General features: G+C 40.4%; 1 protein-coding gene across 1 annotated transcript; it reads left to right on the top strand.

The window, feature by feature from the left end:
- The first annotated feature begins 895 nt into the window (after positions 1-895).
- Positions 896-17427, top strand: selenoo2 (selenoprotein O2). The gene is made up of 10 exons (XM_061714667.1): positions 896-1323; positions 2371-2574; positions 4890-5070; positions 6230-6360; positions 12704-12981; positions 13068-13201; positions 13807-13838; positions 14580-14765; positions 15768-15924; positions 16690-17427. Exons 1-10 carry the CDS (start codon positions 896-898, stop codon positions 16846-16848), a joined length of 1890 nt encoding a protein of 629 aa, XP_061570651.1. The 3' UTR covers positions 16849-17427.
- The last annotated feature ends 1062 nt before the right edge of the window (positions 17428-18489 follow it).

Raw genomic sequence — 18489 nt, forward strand, 5'->3', positions numbered from 1 at the left:
GCAATTAAAAAAACAAAAATGTCATACATTCTGGACTAATTACAAATCAACTGAAATATTGCAAGCAAATAAATAACAAATAACAACTACAGGTTTAACATATCTTGCTTTGCATGTAATAAGACTAGGTAATATATTAGTTTAACCTTTTAAGTTGAATTATTGAAATAAATTAACTTTACACCATATTCTTGTTGAATTATTGAAATAAGCTAACTTTTACACCATATTCTAGTTGAATTATTGAAATAAATTAACTTTTACACCATATTCTAGTTGAATTATTGAAATAAATTAACTTTTACACCATATTCTAGTTGAACTATTGAAATAAATTAACTTTTACACCATATTCTCATTGAATTATTGAAATAAATGAACTTTTACGCCATATTCTAGTTGAATTATTGAAATAAATTAACTTTTACACCATATTCTAGTTGAATTATTGAAATAAGTTAACTTTTACACCATATTCTAGTTGAATTATTGAAATATATTAACTTTTACACCATATTCTAGTTGAATTATTGATATAAATTAACTTTTACACCATATTCTTCACCTGTATCTATATTATACATCTGGGCTGATGTGGACATACATAGCATAGGAGGCTATTTCAGTTCCCAGTATGGTTGTCTGTCTGTACAGTCGTGCAAGTTCAATGCTATTAAAGCACTTTAAACTTTAAATCAAAGCATTTTGTTTTTTCACATAAAATAAACACATTTTTATGCAGTTTAGAAGTTTTGGGGCTTTTTTTTTTTTGGCTCCTGCGCTGCTGAAATCGGGGCGTCCCTTATTTCTATTTCTGAAAGGTGGCAACCTGTAATCAGAAGTGCGGGTGCAAATGTCAGTGTGAGGAGTGTATTGAGCGGCGGCACCTCTCATCATGGAGTCCTCCTCCTCCTCCTCGGGCCTGGAGCGCCTACCCTTCAACAACACCGTGTTGAAGAAGCTCCCCGTGGATGAGTCGGAGCGGGGCGGCTCCAGGACGGTCCGGGGAGCGTGTTTCTCCCGGCTCGGGTCCCTGCAGCCTCTGCTCCGGCCCCGCCTGGTGTCCGTGTCCGCGGCCGCGCTGCGGCTGCTGGGCGTGAGCGCCCCGGAGGTGCTGCTGGACCCGGCGGGCCCGGAGCTCCTGGGCGGCTGCAGGCTGCTGCCCGGCTCCCAGCCCGCCGCCCACTGCTACAGCGGGCACCAGTTCGGCCTGTTCGCCGGACAGCTGGGGGACGGAGCCGCCATGTACCTGGGGGAGGTGGAACACACCCAGGGGCGCTGGGAGATGCAGCTGAAAGGTGCGGGGGTCACACCCTACTCCAGGTGGGCTTGTCAATCAACCTCATGAACAGAATTAAAAAGTGTATGTGACAAAAATGATAATTTATCATATTTTCTCAGACAGTTCCCCAAGGTTGCACAGCAGATTTAATCAAGCCTCTGCACAAGAGTCATGTGAAACTAGAGCTGCTTAAGAGATTAACTGCTTGGTGCACTTTAGATAGATACAACTTCCAGAGGGGAAACACATGTGTTTATATTGATTTTATATATATATATATATATATATATATATATATATATATATAAAAAAGTGTATATAAAATGTTATATATTAAAATGCATATATATGCTTTAGGTTCTTACCAAACGTGGTATTAACCCTCACATATTTTTATAGTTATTATATATATATAATGTTGTATATTACATTTATTATATATTAAAATGCAATTATATGCTTTAGGCTCTTACCAAACTTGGTATTAACTCTCACATATGTTTATAAATATATATATATATATATATATATATATATATATATATATATATATATATATATATATATAAAATATATATGTTACATTGACTATATATTAATATATATTATATATTAAAATGCATATACTGTATATGCTTTAGGTTTTCACCAAACTTGGTATTAACCCTCACACATGTTTATATTAATAATAAATATATATATATATATATATATATATATATATATATATATATATATATATAAAATGTTATATATTAAATTGATTATATATTAAAATGTATATATATGCTTTAGGTTCTCACCAAACTTGGTATTAACCCTCACATATTTTATAACATTAATTATAATTAAAAAAATTATATATGTTATATATTAAATTGATTATATATTAAAATGCATATATATGCTTTAGGTTCTTACCAAACTTGGTATTAACCATTAATATATATGCAACCCCCAGTGGACCAGTGCTCCTTTCTCTTTATTTGACTGAATCTGTTCATCCGTTCAACTATGACAATCGTGCTGCACAGTCAAAGAATTTTGAGTTAGAGTTGTGTAGATGATCCTGATTGTGATTTGCTCAGAGACGGTGATGGCAGGAAGGTGCTGCGATCCAGCATCAGAGAGTTCCTCTGCAGCGAGGCCATGGCTGCCCTGGGGATCCCCAGCACCCGCGCAGCCTCCCTCGTGACCTCCGACCTCTACGTGAACAGGGACCCTCTCAACAGCGGCCACCGCACCCTAGAGCGCTGCTCGGTGGTCCTCCGTCTCGCTCCCTCCTTCATCAGGTTTTTCTGGCTTTCATCAGTGAAACATGAAACACGTACAGGGCCGGCCCAGCCTCCATGGGGCCCTAAGCTAAATGTGATTTTGGGGCCCTCTATTACTGCCAATAATACTGATTATTGATCATTCACACACCCACTATAAACTTATTTCATGTTCTTCCCTGTCATTACAAATACACTTGTAAAATTGGATGTAAGAACGTTTTGTTGTAGTTAGATTGTAATCCACAGTGATTTAAACCAGGGGTCAGCAACCCAAAATGTTGAAAGAGCCATATTGGTCCAAAAACACAAAAAACAAATATGTCTGGAGCTGCAAAAAATGAAGTCTTGTATAAGCCTTAGAATGAAGGCAAATGGCAAATGGCGAAATGTTGAGAAAAAAGTTGAAATGTTGAGGAAATAGTCAAAATTTCAAGAAAAAAAGTCGAAATGTTGAGAAAAAAGTCGAAATGTCGAGAAAAAGGTTGAAATGTTGAGATTAATGTTGAACTACAATCTCGAGAAAAAAGTCGAAATGTCGAGATAGAAGTCGAAATGTCGAGAAAAAAGTCGAAATGTCGAGAAAAAATTCGAAATGTCGAGAAAAAAGTCAAAATTTTGAGAAAAAAGTCGAAAACGTTGAGATTAATGTTAAAGGAGCTGTATGTAAGAGCAATAATAAAACGAATCATAAAATGACCCCGATATGTCAACAGACATTTAAAAATCATGTTCATTTCAAATACTTATGTCACTGACAACAGCACTCAAGCCAGGATATTCCAGTTTAAAAAGAGGAGTTGCAGCCCTCAACTGATGTTTATGTTGTCATTTTTTGTTTTGGTCTGAAGCTCCACCCTCCACCTATCTCCCAATCACCAAGTCAGTATTGTTTCTGAAGCTCCACCCTCCACCTATCTCCCAATCACCAAGTCAGTATTGTTTCTGAAGCTCCACCCTCCACCTATCTCCCAATCACCAAGTCAGTATTGTTTCTGAAGCTCCATCCTCCACCTATCTCCCAATCACCAAGTCAGTATTGTTTCTGAAGCTCCACCCTCCACCTATCCCCCAATCACCAAGTCAGTATTGTTTCTGAAGCTCCACCCTCCACCTATCTCCCAATCACCAAGTCAGTATTGTTTCTGAAGCTCCACCTTCCACCTATCTCCCAATCACCAAGTCAGTATTGTTTCTGAAGCTCCACCCTCCACCTATCTCCCAATCACAAAGTCAGTATTGTTTCAGCATCCGGGTTGCCAGCTCGGCTCTAATTATCCCAGCCATGGCAGCCTACGTTCCTGCTGCATTCTGCAGCCTACCTGGCAACCTCTGGTCGGGGGGAGGAGGGGGAGGGTACACGCCGCTCAACAATATTTTGAAAGTGACTGCAGTACCAGTTTTGGACATTTCTTACAGACGGCTCCTTTTAAACTACAATTTCGAGAAGAAAGTCGAAATGTCGAGAAAAAAGTCGAAATGTCGAGATTAAAAAGGAATGGAAAAAGGACAAAAGAAGACAAAAAGAAAAAGAGAAGAAAATAAAGAAAAAAAAGGTCAAACATTTTTGAAAAAGCTCCAGGAGCCACTAGGGCGGCTCTAGAGCCGCATGCGGGTCTAGAGCCGCGGGTTGCCGAGCCCTGATTTAGATGATTGGAAGCAGACAACAGATTAACAAACTTGCAGAAAAATCTTTCAATTAATATTGATCAAAGTCAGCAACTGCCCCTACTGGCCACACAGAGAAGCAACAGATAAAAGGTCAGAGAGCTGCACAGTTGCAGCAGTGTTGTTTCCATCATCCTACTGTCAGTCTGGCAGGTTTTTACCATCTATGGTTTTAATCTGAAATGGGAGCAAATTCAGCTACAAGAGCAGCCTGGGGTTGATTTACACTTAATATTTAAAGTGATATAGTTCTGTCATTAGTTTAGACCTACTAAAACAAATAAAATAATCAAATAGATAATTTATAAACCATTTACTGTAAACACGTTATCTACTTTAGTTTTGGTTTTAAATAAACTGCAACAGCAATGTGCAACAACAATTTGAAGTGGAACAACAATTAAGTGCAACAACAAAGTACTACCAAAACTAGAACTATAATTAAAATCACTCAACTTGGATAAACAGTACCTCGTCAATGTGTATTTATGTAAAAACAATTTTATTCATTTATTTTTTATTTATTTTACTCTTGGGGGCCCCCTAGTGGTCACGGGGCTCTAAGCAGCCGCTTAGTTCTCTTATGCCTTGGGCCGGCTCTGCACACGTATGACTTCATTTGTAAGGTAACAGAGTTTAGAGTGTGAACTTTTCCTTGTCGTGAGGTTTGGCTCCTTTGAGATCTTTCTGGGCCGAGACGGCTCCTCCGGCCTGGAGGGCCCCAGTGCGGGGAGGCATGACATCCGCGCCCAGCTGCTGGACTACGTGGTAGAAACCTTCTATCCTCACATTCAGCAGGCTCACGGCAGCAGGAGGAAAAGCAGGAATGGGGTTTTCTTCAGAGAGGTAAGGACTCACATGTCATAGACAATTTTTTAGAGAGTTAGAGACTTGTGCTTTTTATTATTTTACCTCTTTTCTTACCATTTTATTTCATTAGGGCCCGAGCACCTACAGTGCGAAGGCCCTATTGTATCTGTAAGAATTTTCCTTTCTTCTTTTTCTTTCTTTCTTTCTTTTTCCGACAAAATGAGGGCCTTTTTCCCCCCTAGACGTCCCCCAAAAGTCACCAAATTTTGCACGCAAGCCAGGCCTGGCGATAAATCTGATATTTAATGGTCTGCATTAATGGGCGTGGCCTAATGGCTCAACAGCGCCCCCCGGAAAACTTTGTGCCTCAAGCCCCACAATACGGTTTGACGTACATGCACGAAAATCGGTACACACCTGTATCATGGCCCAACTTAAAGAAAAGTCTCTTGGCGCCATGGCCGAAAAACCGAACAGGAAGTCGACCATTTTTAATTAATTGTGTAATTTTGGCGCAATTTATGCCATTCCTTTGGCAGTTAATGCGGCCCGAACCGTAACGTGTCCCCAAGTGTGTTATACATCAAAATGTGCGTCTCCATCCTGCGACAACACGCATTACTTTTCTCAGTCAAAAGCGTTACCGTGACGACGATAGACGCCAAAAAGCGCACCACCCCTTCATCTGATTGGTCCATATTTGATAGTTCCTACTTTCTGCCATAACTTTTGAATGGTTTGACATAAAGAATTGTGGCTGGTGTCATCGGACTCGGTTTTGACTCCTTCACCTTATTTGGTGCAAATTAGCCCCACCTCTTCTTCTGATTGGTCGATATTTGATAGTTCCTACTTTCTGCCATAACTTTTGAATGGTTTGATATAGAGAGTTGTGGCTGGTTTCATCCACTAAATGTCCAGGCCTGAAGAATCTACATCAAGTCATACAAGCTTCCACTGCAGCCTGAACGTGCACAAGGGCGCGAGGGCCCGTTCATCGCTGCTTGCAGCTTTAATTTTATTTGTTAGTTACTGTTTAATTGCGTCTTGCCGCTTTTAATGTTGATGTAAAGCACTTTGAATTACCTTGTGTTGAATTGTGCTGTACAAATAAACTTGTCTTGCCTTTAGAGAGTTTCATTTGCTGCAGGTGTAAAATCATATCAGTAATCTGTTTTTATTGGATCATCCCCAGGTGATGATGCGAACCGCTAAGCTGGTGGCCCAGTGGCAGTGTGTGGGCTTTTGTCATGGAGTCCTTAACACGGACAACATGAGCATCCTGGGTCTCACTCTGGACTATGGCCCCTTCGGTTTCATGGACAGGTACAGTAAGGCTGCTGGAGGTGAAGGCCAGGCAGGTTTACTATTACAGGCTCATGGTAAAACTATGAGACTCACAGTGCACTAAAGTTTGTACTAGGGCTGTCAGTTTAGCGCGTTAATTAGATTAATTAATTACACTTCTAATTAAGATTGGAGACTCCATAGTCAGACATGTGAAGCCGACTCCAGAGACCTTAGTTAGGTGCATCCCGGGGGCCAGAGCGGGCGACATAGAAGCAAATTTGAAGCTACTGGCAAAGGGTAATCGTAAATATGGTAAAGTTATCATCAATGTCGGAGCTAATGACTCCCGTCTTCGCCAGTCGGAAGTAACCAGAATGAATATTGTCTCGGTGTGTAACTACGCCAAGACCATGTCGGACTCTGTAGGTTTTTCTGGCCCCCTCCCCAATCTGACCAGCGACGACATGTTTAGTCGCATGCTCTCGCTCCGCCGCTGGTTGTCTCAGTGGTGTTCAGAAAACGACGTGGACTTTATTGACAACTGGGAGACATTCTGGGGAAAGCCCGGTCTGATTAGAAGGGACGGCATTCATCCCACCCGGGATGGTGCAGCTCTTATGTCTAGAAATCTGGCCAATGTTATTAGACACTCCCCCTGACAATGCAGGGTCCAGGCCAGGATGCAGAGCTGTAGTTTAACAGGGCTGGAGGCGAGGCTTAGTCAGTTAGAGGTCCGGTTTGGCCAACTAGACCATAGTCCGATAGAATCCTCTGCGGACCGGCCCGTAGCAGCTGAGCGTAACCGCTCCCCTGCAGCTCCCCGGCAGCCGGCCAGGCAGGGCAGCTGGGTGACGGTTCGGAGGAAGGGTAGTCTTAAAGGGCTCACAGAACACCACCACCCGCTTCATGTGTCTAACCGTTTTTCCCCACTCAGCGACACATCTGTTGCTTCTCAAGGACCAACGCCTGCCAACAAAACTGTAGGATTGCATTATGTAATTAGCGACTCTAAAACTGTAGGATTACATGATATTGGCGACTCTGGCCAGGTGCCTAGCAAAATAGAAGTGGTTGCAGTTCCCCGCCCTCCAAAAGTTCACCAGGTGCAGCGTTATAGAGGCGTTAACCAAGATAACCTTGTAAAAATTAAAACCAATGCACATTTGGTACCAATTACAGACCGAAAAATTAGATGCGGACTACTAAATATACGATCATTAAGCTCTAAGTCTCTGTTAGTAAATGATATAATTACAGAGAGCAGGAGTGATATTTTCTGCTTAACAGAAACATGGTTACAGGAGGAAGAGTATGTTAGTTTGAATGAATCAACTCCGCCCGGCTACTTTAATCATCACATTCCTAGAAGCACGGGCCGAGGCGGAGGAGTCGCAGCAATTTATAACTCCGGTCTCCAAACAAAAATTGAACCCAAGTGCAACTATAATACATTTGAAAGCCTCATGCTTGGTCTGAAATTTCCGAGCCGGAAATCAGAGAAGCCAGTTGTGTTAGTGGTAGTGTACCGGCCCCCTGCTGGTGCGTATCTGGAGTTTTTGTCTGAATTTTCAGATTTCCTTTCTGGATTATTGATCAGCACAGATAAATTCATCATAGTGGGTGATTTTAACATTCATATGGATGTTGAAAGCGATAATCTTAAATTAGCCTTCGATTCTCTTCTAGAATCAATGGGTATCTCACAAAAAGTGGATAAACCGACGCACTGTTTTAATCATACTCTCGATCTCGTTCTCACCTACGGTGTTGAAACTGATGGTCTGTTGGTGTCACCTGTAAACTCCCTTTTATCCGACCATTACTTAATAACGTTTGAATTTAATTTTGTTGATGTTGAAGTGCAAAATAGGAGGTATTATTTTAGCAGATGTTTGTCTGATGAAGTTATTGTTAAATTTAGGGAGGCCATTGCTTATCTTACGACAGTGCGAAATAGTGATGTAGTCGAGGCCAGTGACCTGGGTTCTACCTCTGCAGATGTTGATTTCCTTGCTAGTAACACTGCTGATTTGTTGCATTCAGCTTTAGATGAAGTTGCTCCTTTGAAAAGGAGGGTTTCTAGCCACAGGAGCTTAACTCCCTGGTATAATTCAGATATCCGCATGTTGAAACAAAACGTGCGTAAAATGGAAAGGAAGTGGTACTCTTGTAGGTCTGTAGACTCTCATCGTGAATGGAAAGTTATTCTAATAGTATATAAAAAAGCCATTCGCAAAGCCAGAACAGCTTATTATTCAACGTTGATAGAGGATAACAAAAGTAACCCACGTTTTCTGTTCAGCACTGTAGCCAGGCTGACAAAGAGTCACAACTCTGTTGAGCCGTGCATTCCTGCAGCTCTCAGTAGTGAGGACTTTATGGGTTTCTTCAACAGTAAAATCGCGAGAATTAGAGAAGAAATCAACCAGCCGGTTGTAGGTGTTTCTTCAGCTTTAGCGACTTCCCTAGGCTCTGACTTGTCTCTAGACTGTTTTGATCCTATAGACCTCCCTGAGCTGACTTCACTCGTTAATAGAGCTAAGTCAACCACATGTATGTTAGACCCCATCCCGACTCGTCTATTCAAACATATTTTTTCTCTTATTGGTACGACAATACTGGACCAAATTAACTTATCCCTAAGTTTAGGATATGTACCACAGGTTTTCAAAGTCGCAGTAATTAAACCTTTACTTAAAAAACCTTCTCTTGACCCAGACACCTTAGCTAATTATAGACCAATTTCCAACCTTCCATTTGTGTCTAAAATTCTGGAAAAGGCAGTTTCAAGCCAGTTATGTGACTATTTGTATAGAAATGATCTGTTTGAAGTCTTTCAGTCAGGGTTCAGAATGCATCATAGCACAGAGACAGCACTTGTTCGAGTCACGAATGACCTCCTTATGGCCTCAGATAAGGGATTAGTGTCCATACTGGTTCTACTGGACCTCAGTGCTGCTTTTGACACTATAGATCATGGCATTTTACTGCACAGGTTAGAGCATGTTGTTGGGATTAAAGGGACAGCTCTACGTTGGTTTAAATCATATCTATCTGACAGGTTCCAGTTTGTTCATGTACATGAGGTTTCTTCAGAACAGTCAAGGGTCTGTTATGGTGTTCCGCAGGGTTCAGTGCTAGGGCCAATCTTGTTCAGTTTATACATGCAGCCGTTGGGAAGTATAATCCAGAATCACGGCATACACTTTCATTGTTATGCTGATGATACGCAGCTCTATTTGTCTATGAAGCCGGATGAAACAGAACCGTTAGTTAAACTTCAGGCATGTCTTAGGGACATCAAGGACTGGATGTCCAGAAATTTCCTGCTTCTAAATTCAGATAAAACAGAGGTTATCATTCTTGGTCCAGAGCATCTTAGGAAGGGATTAGATGGTGTTGCGATGGCTTCCAGTGCAACTGTGAGAAATCTTGGTGTTATTTTCGATCAGGATTTGTCGTTGAAACCATATGTCAATCAGGTTTGTAAAATAGCCTTTTTCCATCTCCGTAATATTGCAAAGATTAGGAAAATCCTCTCACAGAGTGATGCAGAAAAACTAGTTCATGCGTTTGTATCTTCTAGACTAGATTACTGTAATGTGTTGTTAGCAGGATGTCCAAGTAATTTGCTGAATAGGCTCCAGCTGATCCAAAATGCAGCAGCACGAGTACTGACAGGAATTAGCAGGAGAGACCACGTCTCTCCAGTGTTAGCGTCGCTCCATTGGTTACCCGTAAAATTCAGAATCCAATTTAAAATTGTATTACTTGCGTATAAAGCCCAAAACGGCTTAGCTCCGCATTATTTGCAAGACCTGATAGTGCCTTATGTTCCTGTCAGAGCTCTCCGTTCTCAGAGTGCAGGTTTACTTGTAGTTCCTAGAGTATCTAAATGTAGATTTGGAGGGCGGGCGTTCTGCTATCAGGCGCCACTACTATGGAACCAACTTCCAATCTGGGTTAAGGGGGCTGACACCACCTCCACCTTTAAAACTAAACTTAAAACATTTCTGTTTAGTAAAGCCTATAGTTAGTGTTTAGTAAACCTGTAGCTGGTGTTGGTAAATCTCTAGGTAGTGTAAACTTTAGTGTGCCAGAGTCGCTCCTGTGGTTTCTTGTGCTGGCCCCCCCTTCTCCTCCCTTTTCTCTCTTTTGTCCATGTTGCAGCATCCTTTGCCGGACACCGGAACCTGCAGGTGGTCGTGGGTGGCTTGTAGCTTGCATTACGGAGCACAAGTCTTTCCCCGACCCTGCACCCCAACCTGGGACTTGCTGATTGGGCCGGAGCTTCGGGAGCTGCGTGCTGGCCTGCGGTCCCCACCCCTGGTCATCCCGTTGCTGCCCCCCCCTTCTCCTCCCTTTTCTCTCTTTTGTCCTGCAGGTGGCCATGGGTGGCTTGTAGCTTGCATTACGGAGCACAAGTCTTTTCCTGACCCTGCACCCCAACCTGGGACTTGCTGATTGGGCCGGAGCTTCGGGAGCTGTGTGCTGGCCTGCGGTCCCCACCCCCGGTCATCCCGTTGCTGCTTCCACCTGCCTGCTGTGCTGTTGCCGTCCCTGACCCACCAGTCTGGCCCTCGGCAGGAGGGTCCCCCCTGATGAGCCTGGTCCTGCTCAAGGTTTCTTCCCTCCTAAAGGGGAGTTTTTCCTTGCCACTGTTTGGCTTAAGGTTTTTCTCCCACTAGGGGAGTTTTTACCTGCCATTGTTTATGTAATAACTGCTCGGGGGTCATGTTCTGGGTATGGGTCTCTGTAAAGCGTCTAGAGACAACTCTGTTGTATTAGACGCTATATAAATAAAATTGAATTAAAATTGAATTGAATTAACGCGTTATGAAAGTTAACGCAATTACAAAATGCGCGAGCATTTTAAATTTGGCCCATTGAGGGACCTGTAGGCCACTTGGCAATGGCAGGTCACTTCCCTCCTGCTGCTAGTACAGGGGTCGGCAACCCGCGGCTCTAGAGCCGCATGCAGCTCTTTAGCGCCGCCCTAGTGGCTCCTGGAGCTTTTTCAAAAATGTTTGACCGTTTTTTCTTTTTTTTTTTCCTTTTTTCTTGTTTTTTTTTTTTTTTCCTTTTTCTCTCTTTTTTTTCTTCCTTTTTCCTTTCCTTTTTAATATCAACATTTCGACTTTTTTCTCAGCATTTTAACTTTTTTCACGAAATTTTGACTATTTCCTTGACATTTCGACTTTTTTCTCAACATTTTGACTTTTTTCTCAACATTGACTTTTTTCTCGAAATTTCGACTTTTTTAAAATAAAATAAATAAATAAATGCTTCCCTTAGTAATCCCACAATGGGGAAATTCTTTCTCTGCATTTAACCCATTTTCTAGTTGAACTAGTAGCAGTGGTCTGCCATGCAATGGCACGGCGCCCGGGGAGCAGTAAGGGTTAAGGGCCTTGCTCAGGGGCCCAAGGTGGTTGACTTTTGGTTGCAATCCACATGCTTGAACCTGGGTCCTCCAGACTCCAGCCCTCCTCTGTAACCACTAGGCTGCCACACCTCTACATTTCTCGACATTTGACTTTTTTCTCAACATTTGACTTTTTTCTCAAAGTGCATAATGAAAAAAAAATCTCCCCCCAGTTATAACTAATATAGATACATGCAGCATGTGTTGTCTTCATTCTAAGGCTTATACAAGACTTTTCATTTTTTGCGGTCCAAAATGGCTCTTTCAACATTTTGGGTTGCCGACCGCTGGGCTAGTCAAACAAACAAAGTAGGGTGACAACAGACCTGGACGACTCAGTCCAGCAAATCTTTGCTGGGGCCTTTGAACGGCAAGTTTATGTATAAAAAGAAAGAAGATGGGACTGTCAACAAGAACGCGGTGATTTGTACATTTGGTAAAAAATTATTTTCCCATCAGCGGAGCTACTCCAGCCTGAATTATCATTTAAACACTAAACATGTCCGGATAAGTTCCACTGTAAACGTTACAGCTACTAGTACTTGAATTGCTGTATTGAGTCAGCTTTAGTTTTAATTTTGAATTGAGAGTCTGCTTAAGTGCCTATTTGAGACTCAGCCTTATTTTATTTATTTAACTGTATTTGTATTGCATTTTTGAATAATACACCTGGCCTAATTGGTTTGCTGATGTGCTTGAGCTCTTTCTTTTGAATTTCATTTATGAAACAAACTTCACCAATAAAAATGTGGATTTCAAATCTTCTCTTTTTAATGTATTCAATTCATTAGTCATGCACTGCAATTTTGCAATGTCCTAGAATTCGAATTCTGAGATTAAAATGCGATTAATTCGATTAATTAATTAATTATAAATCCTGTAATAAATTAGATTAATTTTTTTAACTGCCTGACAGCACTAGTTTGTACCAAAAACACCCCATCTGCATATCAGGTTTGATCCAGATTTTGTCTGCAATGCGTCAGACAAGAGAAGGCGCTACTCCTACCAGGCCCAGCCCTCCGTGTGCCGCTGGAACCTGGCTCGCTTGGCCGAGGCTCTGGGCTCCGAGCTGGATGCAGGAGCAGCAGCAGCCGTGCTGGAGGACTTCACGCCCACGTATGAGGATTTTTACCTGGGTATCATGAGGAAGAAGTTGGGACTTGTTCAGAAAGAAGAGGCAGCAGACGGCGAGCTCGTGTCAGACCTGTTGCGTGTCATGCACATCACCGGTAAACAGACTCATCGGGGTGTAATTGCGCAACTTGATGCTCTGTTTCGTGCAGCATTACTGCAATGGGCTTTTTTTTTCTTTCAGGTGCAGATTTCACAAACACCTTCCAGCTGCTGAGTTGTGTTGGCTGGCCTGAGGAGGGGGATGGTGAGAGGGCCGCCGCGGGGCCGGTGGTGGCCCTCATACTCCAGCAGTGTGCCTCTATTGAGGAGTTAAAGGTGGCTACATTGCCTTGCGAAAGTATTTGGCCCCCTTGAACTTTGTGACCTTTTGCCACATTTCAGACTTCAAACAAAGATATAAAACTGTAATTTTTTGTGAAGAATCAACAAGAAGTGGGACACAATCATGAAGTGGAACGAAATGTATTGGATATTTCAAACTTTTTTAACAAATAAAAAACTGAAAAAGTGGGCATGCAAAGTTAATCCGTTTTTTTTTCTCAGTTTTTTATTTGTTAAAAAAGTTTGAAATATCCAATACATTTCGTTCCACTTCATGATTGTGTCCCACTTGTTGATTCTTCACAAAAAAATACAGTTCTATATCTTTATGTTTGAAGCCTGAAATGTGGAAAAAAGGTCACAAAGTTCAAGGGGGCCAAATACTTTTGCAAGGCACTGTACTCAGCCTACAATGGAAGAGCAGCATAAGTTGTTTGTTTTTTTTTCAAACAGAGTAGCTATGATATAAATGGGAACTGTCAAGCCGCCCCGCCATATTCTCCCAGTAAATGCTTATTTATTTCTTCTTGAACACTGGACAGGTTTAAAATGACTTATATCCTCTTTTCATCTGATGTTTTCTTCTTTTTAAATGCTAGAACATTGGGAAACAGGCATACCAGGATAATATGTAAGTTGAATTGAATTGAAATTTTATTTTGAACATGAAACAGTAGTGAAAACAAAACCAAACAATAATAATCAATAATAAATAAATGTAAATAAGAAAAAAAAGACAAAAATATAAATAAAAACATGCATCCATCATAATTAACATGCTCGAAAAGAAGTAGGAAGAAGTAAAAACTTCTTAAATCCTACCCCCTAAACTCTATTTCATTATAATCAAGATTAATTAAATAATAATAAAACATACACATATACAGCAATATACAAAAACTGTTAAAGTTAAGGTCTCTTATTTAGTCAAGTGTATCAGATATGGCAACAGGAAGTTTATAACCTCTGGAATTTATAGCTTTTTTACACTGATTTACCATAAAAAGGGGGGTTGGATTTTCATTTAAGTCGCAGTGCCATTGTTTGTAAGCTAAAACATACAAACATTGGTAATGTTGCATGTCTTCATTGAACTAAACATTCACAGTGACTGAGGAAAGAGTAACCAAACCCATAGACTGAATAGACATAAAGTCCTAATAACCAAGATTGGAGGTGTGTAGTAATTAACTGTTTGCTTATCAGCTTTAGCACATTGTGTTTGTCTGTTTATGGTGCTAATCTAAAGACCAGCTCCCATTTTATGGAATAAATACTTCTTCTCGCAACTGTACCTGGAACAGCAAGACCTGCAGAGCTGGAGCTGGATTTCTGGATAACTCCCAAACGTTGCCATCTCCTCCATTTCTAGAGAATTGGCAATGATTCTGTCCATGGCAGAGAGCGATCCGGTGATGTGTGGGGTGGCGGCGGAGCAGCCTGCGCTGGCCCGGCAGCTGGAGTTGATCAGGCGGATGAAGGAGATTGTTGAGACCGATGAAGATCCGCTGAAGGAAAAGCTGCGTGATGACTGGCTCCGCTGGGTTTGCAAGTACAGGTAAAACAAGATCAATCTTTGGTTAAGGAAGCGTTGAGTTACATTTGTTTGTTTATTTATTTTAGGTTGAATATTGGGGATTTTTATGTCAAACAAAGACATGGAGAGAATAAAATGTAGATTTTTTATATATACAGTGTGTATGTATATATATATATATATATATATATATATATATATATATATATATATATATATATATATATATATATATATATATATATATATATATATATATATATATATATATATATATATAATATATATATATTTTATTAGGGGGTAAGGCAAAGTAGAACAGGCATCAATGACACATTTACATTGAGTGTCATATTATTTCTGTATGTCAATCTACAATATATAAGATATTTGACACCATAAAAAAATACTGTGCATCTCGATGGAATGAGAAAAAGATATACAGTCTACCTCCTAGGATGTTCTTGATTTAAGGACAAAACATTACACAATTCAACGGAAATAACATTAATAACGATAAATAAATAACTGAAAATTATTTTAAGTAATAATTAAGTATTAAAGCTACACAGTATAAATTAAAAAAATAGATGAATAAAAAGGAAAGAAAAAAGAAAAAGTAAACAAATAACTAAAAAGGAAGAAGAAAGAGAAAAGAGAGAAGGGGGGAGTAGAAAATATGAACATATGAGTTAACCTGCAGGATGAGGCCTGACATTTGTTGCATTTTGTCAGTGATACTGGGATAGATTTGTGAGAGTGGAGCTTTAGAAAAAGTGGACTCTAAACAGTACTTTAAACTGTATAAGTGTAAGACGAGCGCAGGATGAACTTGTGTGCATTTTCTTAAGAGCAGTGTCTCATGTTGCACATACTGTGGATTGTGCAACTGCTCAACATCAGCACAGACTCCTTGTACAGTCTCTGTGGTTTTGAAAAAAGCTTCTTTTTGGATTGAGTGTCTGCATAGAAAACACTAACCTCTCTAGCAATGCACATTTTCTTCTGGTTTTGTAACACCAGGAGGCGTTTGGGCCGTGAGTCGGATGGCACAGGTGACTTGTCCCTTCTCAAAAGGGAGAGACTCCGGGTGATGAACAGCAACAATCCCCGTGTCGTTCTGCGCAACTACATCGCCCAGAATGCAATTCGTGCTGCGGAAAGCGGAGACTTCTCTGAGGTCAGCCAGCTTATATATAATACATCTTTATGAAGGTGTTTGAATGAAGGACAAATATTACGACTTTATTCTCATAATATTACGACTTTATTCTCGTAATATTACGACTTTATTCTCATAAATTACGACTTTATTCTCGTAATATTATGACTTTATTCTCATAAATTACAACTTTATTCTTGTAATATTATGACTTTATTCTCGTAATATTACGACTTTATTCTCGTAATATTACGACTTTATTCTCGTAATATTACGACTTTATTCTCGTAATATTACGACTTTATTCTCGTAATATTATGACTTTATTCTCGTAATATTATGACTTTATTCTCATAAATTACAACTTTATTCTTGTAATATTATGACTTTATTCTCGTAATATTACGACTTTATTCTCGTAATATTATGACTTTATTCTCGTAATATTATGACTTTATTCTCATAAATTACAACTTTATTCTTGTAATATTATGACTTTATTCTCGTAATATTACGACTTTATTCTCGTAATATTACGACTTTATTCTCGTAATATTACGACTTTATTTTCGTAATTTAAATTTTTTTTTTTCTTAGTTTGGCCCGTATAACTGAACTGTATTTTCTCATAATTCTTTCTCTATTTTTTGTAAAGTTAATATTAGGTGAAGAAAAACAACCATCAGTTTTATAGAAACACAGACCTGTGTATCTGTGTATTTTATTCAAGACAAGGACTATTTATCAGGTTTGCAACGGTCACCTTATTTGCAATCATTGCAGGTTAACAGAGTTCTGAAAGCTCTGGAGAACCCGTATGCCGACCCTGAGACGTTCTGTGGCCTTGATACATGCGGTGAACAGAAGCCTAAAGAGAGCGAGGTCACCGTTGACTACAGCGCCAAGCCTCCTGCTTGGGCGCGGACCATTTGTATCACATGATCCACGTAGAGCCTCCCCGGCAGCTGGAGCAGGGAGGTCTGTGTTGGTGGGGACGGAGAGACCGCTGTGCTACCAGGCCCTCAGACGTTCTCCATTTCTACCCCAGATTCTCTTTTCTGCAGCTTGAAGGGAGGGTGTTATGTACATGTAAGGGTCCTGTGTTCATTGGTGAGGTTTTTCTTTCAATGAGTAAAAAGGTGGAATCTGAATCTACATTTGAATAGAATAGAGGGTCTGCATTGACGTCACTTCCCCACTGGACCAGCCCCCTTACTCACACTGAGTGGCAAAAACATCAGCAAAAACAGCTGCAACTAGTGGAGAAGACGGGATAACAGACGATTATGGGCTTAAATTAAAGGCAGTTGGACTTGACAGTGACCCGTACAGTTACCCCAAGAACCAGTGGTCCATGGACATTAATATTTGGTACAGTTACCAAGAACCAGTGGTCCATGGACATTAATATTTGGTACAGTTACCAAGAACCAGTGGTCCATGGACATTAATATTTGGTACAGTTACCAAGAACCAGTGGTCCATGGACATTATTATTTGGTACAGTTACCAAGAACCAGTGGTCCATGGACATTAATATTTGATACAGTTACCAAGAACCAGTGGTCCATGGACATTAATATTTGGTACAGTTACCAAGAACCAGTGGTCCATGGACATTAATATTTGGTACAATTACCAAGAACCAGTGGTCCATGGACATTAATATTTGGTACAGTTACCAAGAACCAGTGGTCCATGGACATTAATATTTGGTACAGTTACCAAGAACCAGTGGTCCATGGACATTAATATTTGGTACAGTTACCAAGAACCAGTGGTCCATGGACATTAATATTTGGTACAGTTACCAAGAACCAGTGGTCCATGGACATTAATATTTGGTACAGTTACCAAGAACCAGTGGTCCATGGACATTAATATTTGGCCACGAATCCAGTTTCCTGATGTTTATATGTACTTATTTTCTACGCCGGGGAAATACACGAAGCAAAGCTTGAAGGCTTACAAAAGTCTTGACGCTTGGTGCGACTTCAAGGCAGGATTTGTTGTGGAAATTAAAGTGATGAGTACACCGAACTTTATGATTTGACCGTTTAACGTTAGCTACCCAAAAATCCAACATTACCTGATACAAAATGGGAACGGCAAATCCACGTTTCGGTGTCTGGAATCCAGTTGTTTCTGTGAATTGCAGCGATCCATTTGTCTCTCTTAAGCTTATTTTTCAGCAGTCTGTAAAACGATAACTCAGATTTCTTGCTAAATCTATGAGTACAGTCGATCGCACAACAGCTCTTTCCCATTTTAGATGTTTTCCAGTTGCTCAAACTGAAAGTTTACGCTGACACTCAGTCTTTCTGACACTCAGTGTTTGTAACCTGCTGTGAAGTCGCATCTGTGACATCATGCACATTCCCTCTATTGGCAAATAAAAATACTTCGATAATTACAGATTTCTTGCTGAATGCAGAAAGAATAAACAATTAGAATAGCACAGTTACAGGAAGTGAATTGCTCTGCTGATGAAGTATGACGGCTCAGATGACCAGTCGCACGAGTGACACGTCTGGGCCTGAAACACCAGGACCACATGTACAAAAGTTACTTTACAGACAAGTA

Source organism: Cololabis saira, chromosome 23 (genome assembly GCF_033807715.1).
Source record: "Cololabis saira isolate AMF1-May2022 chromosome 23, fColSai1.1, whole genome shotgun sequence".
Lineage (NCBI taxonomy): Eukaryota > Metazoa > Chordata > Actinopteri > Beloniformes > Belonidae > Cololabis > Cololabis saira.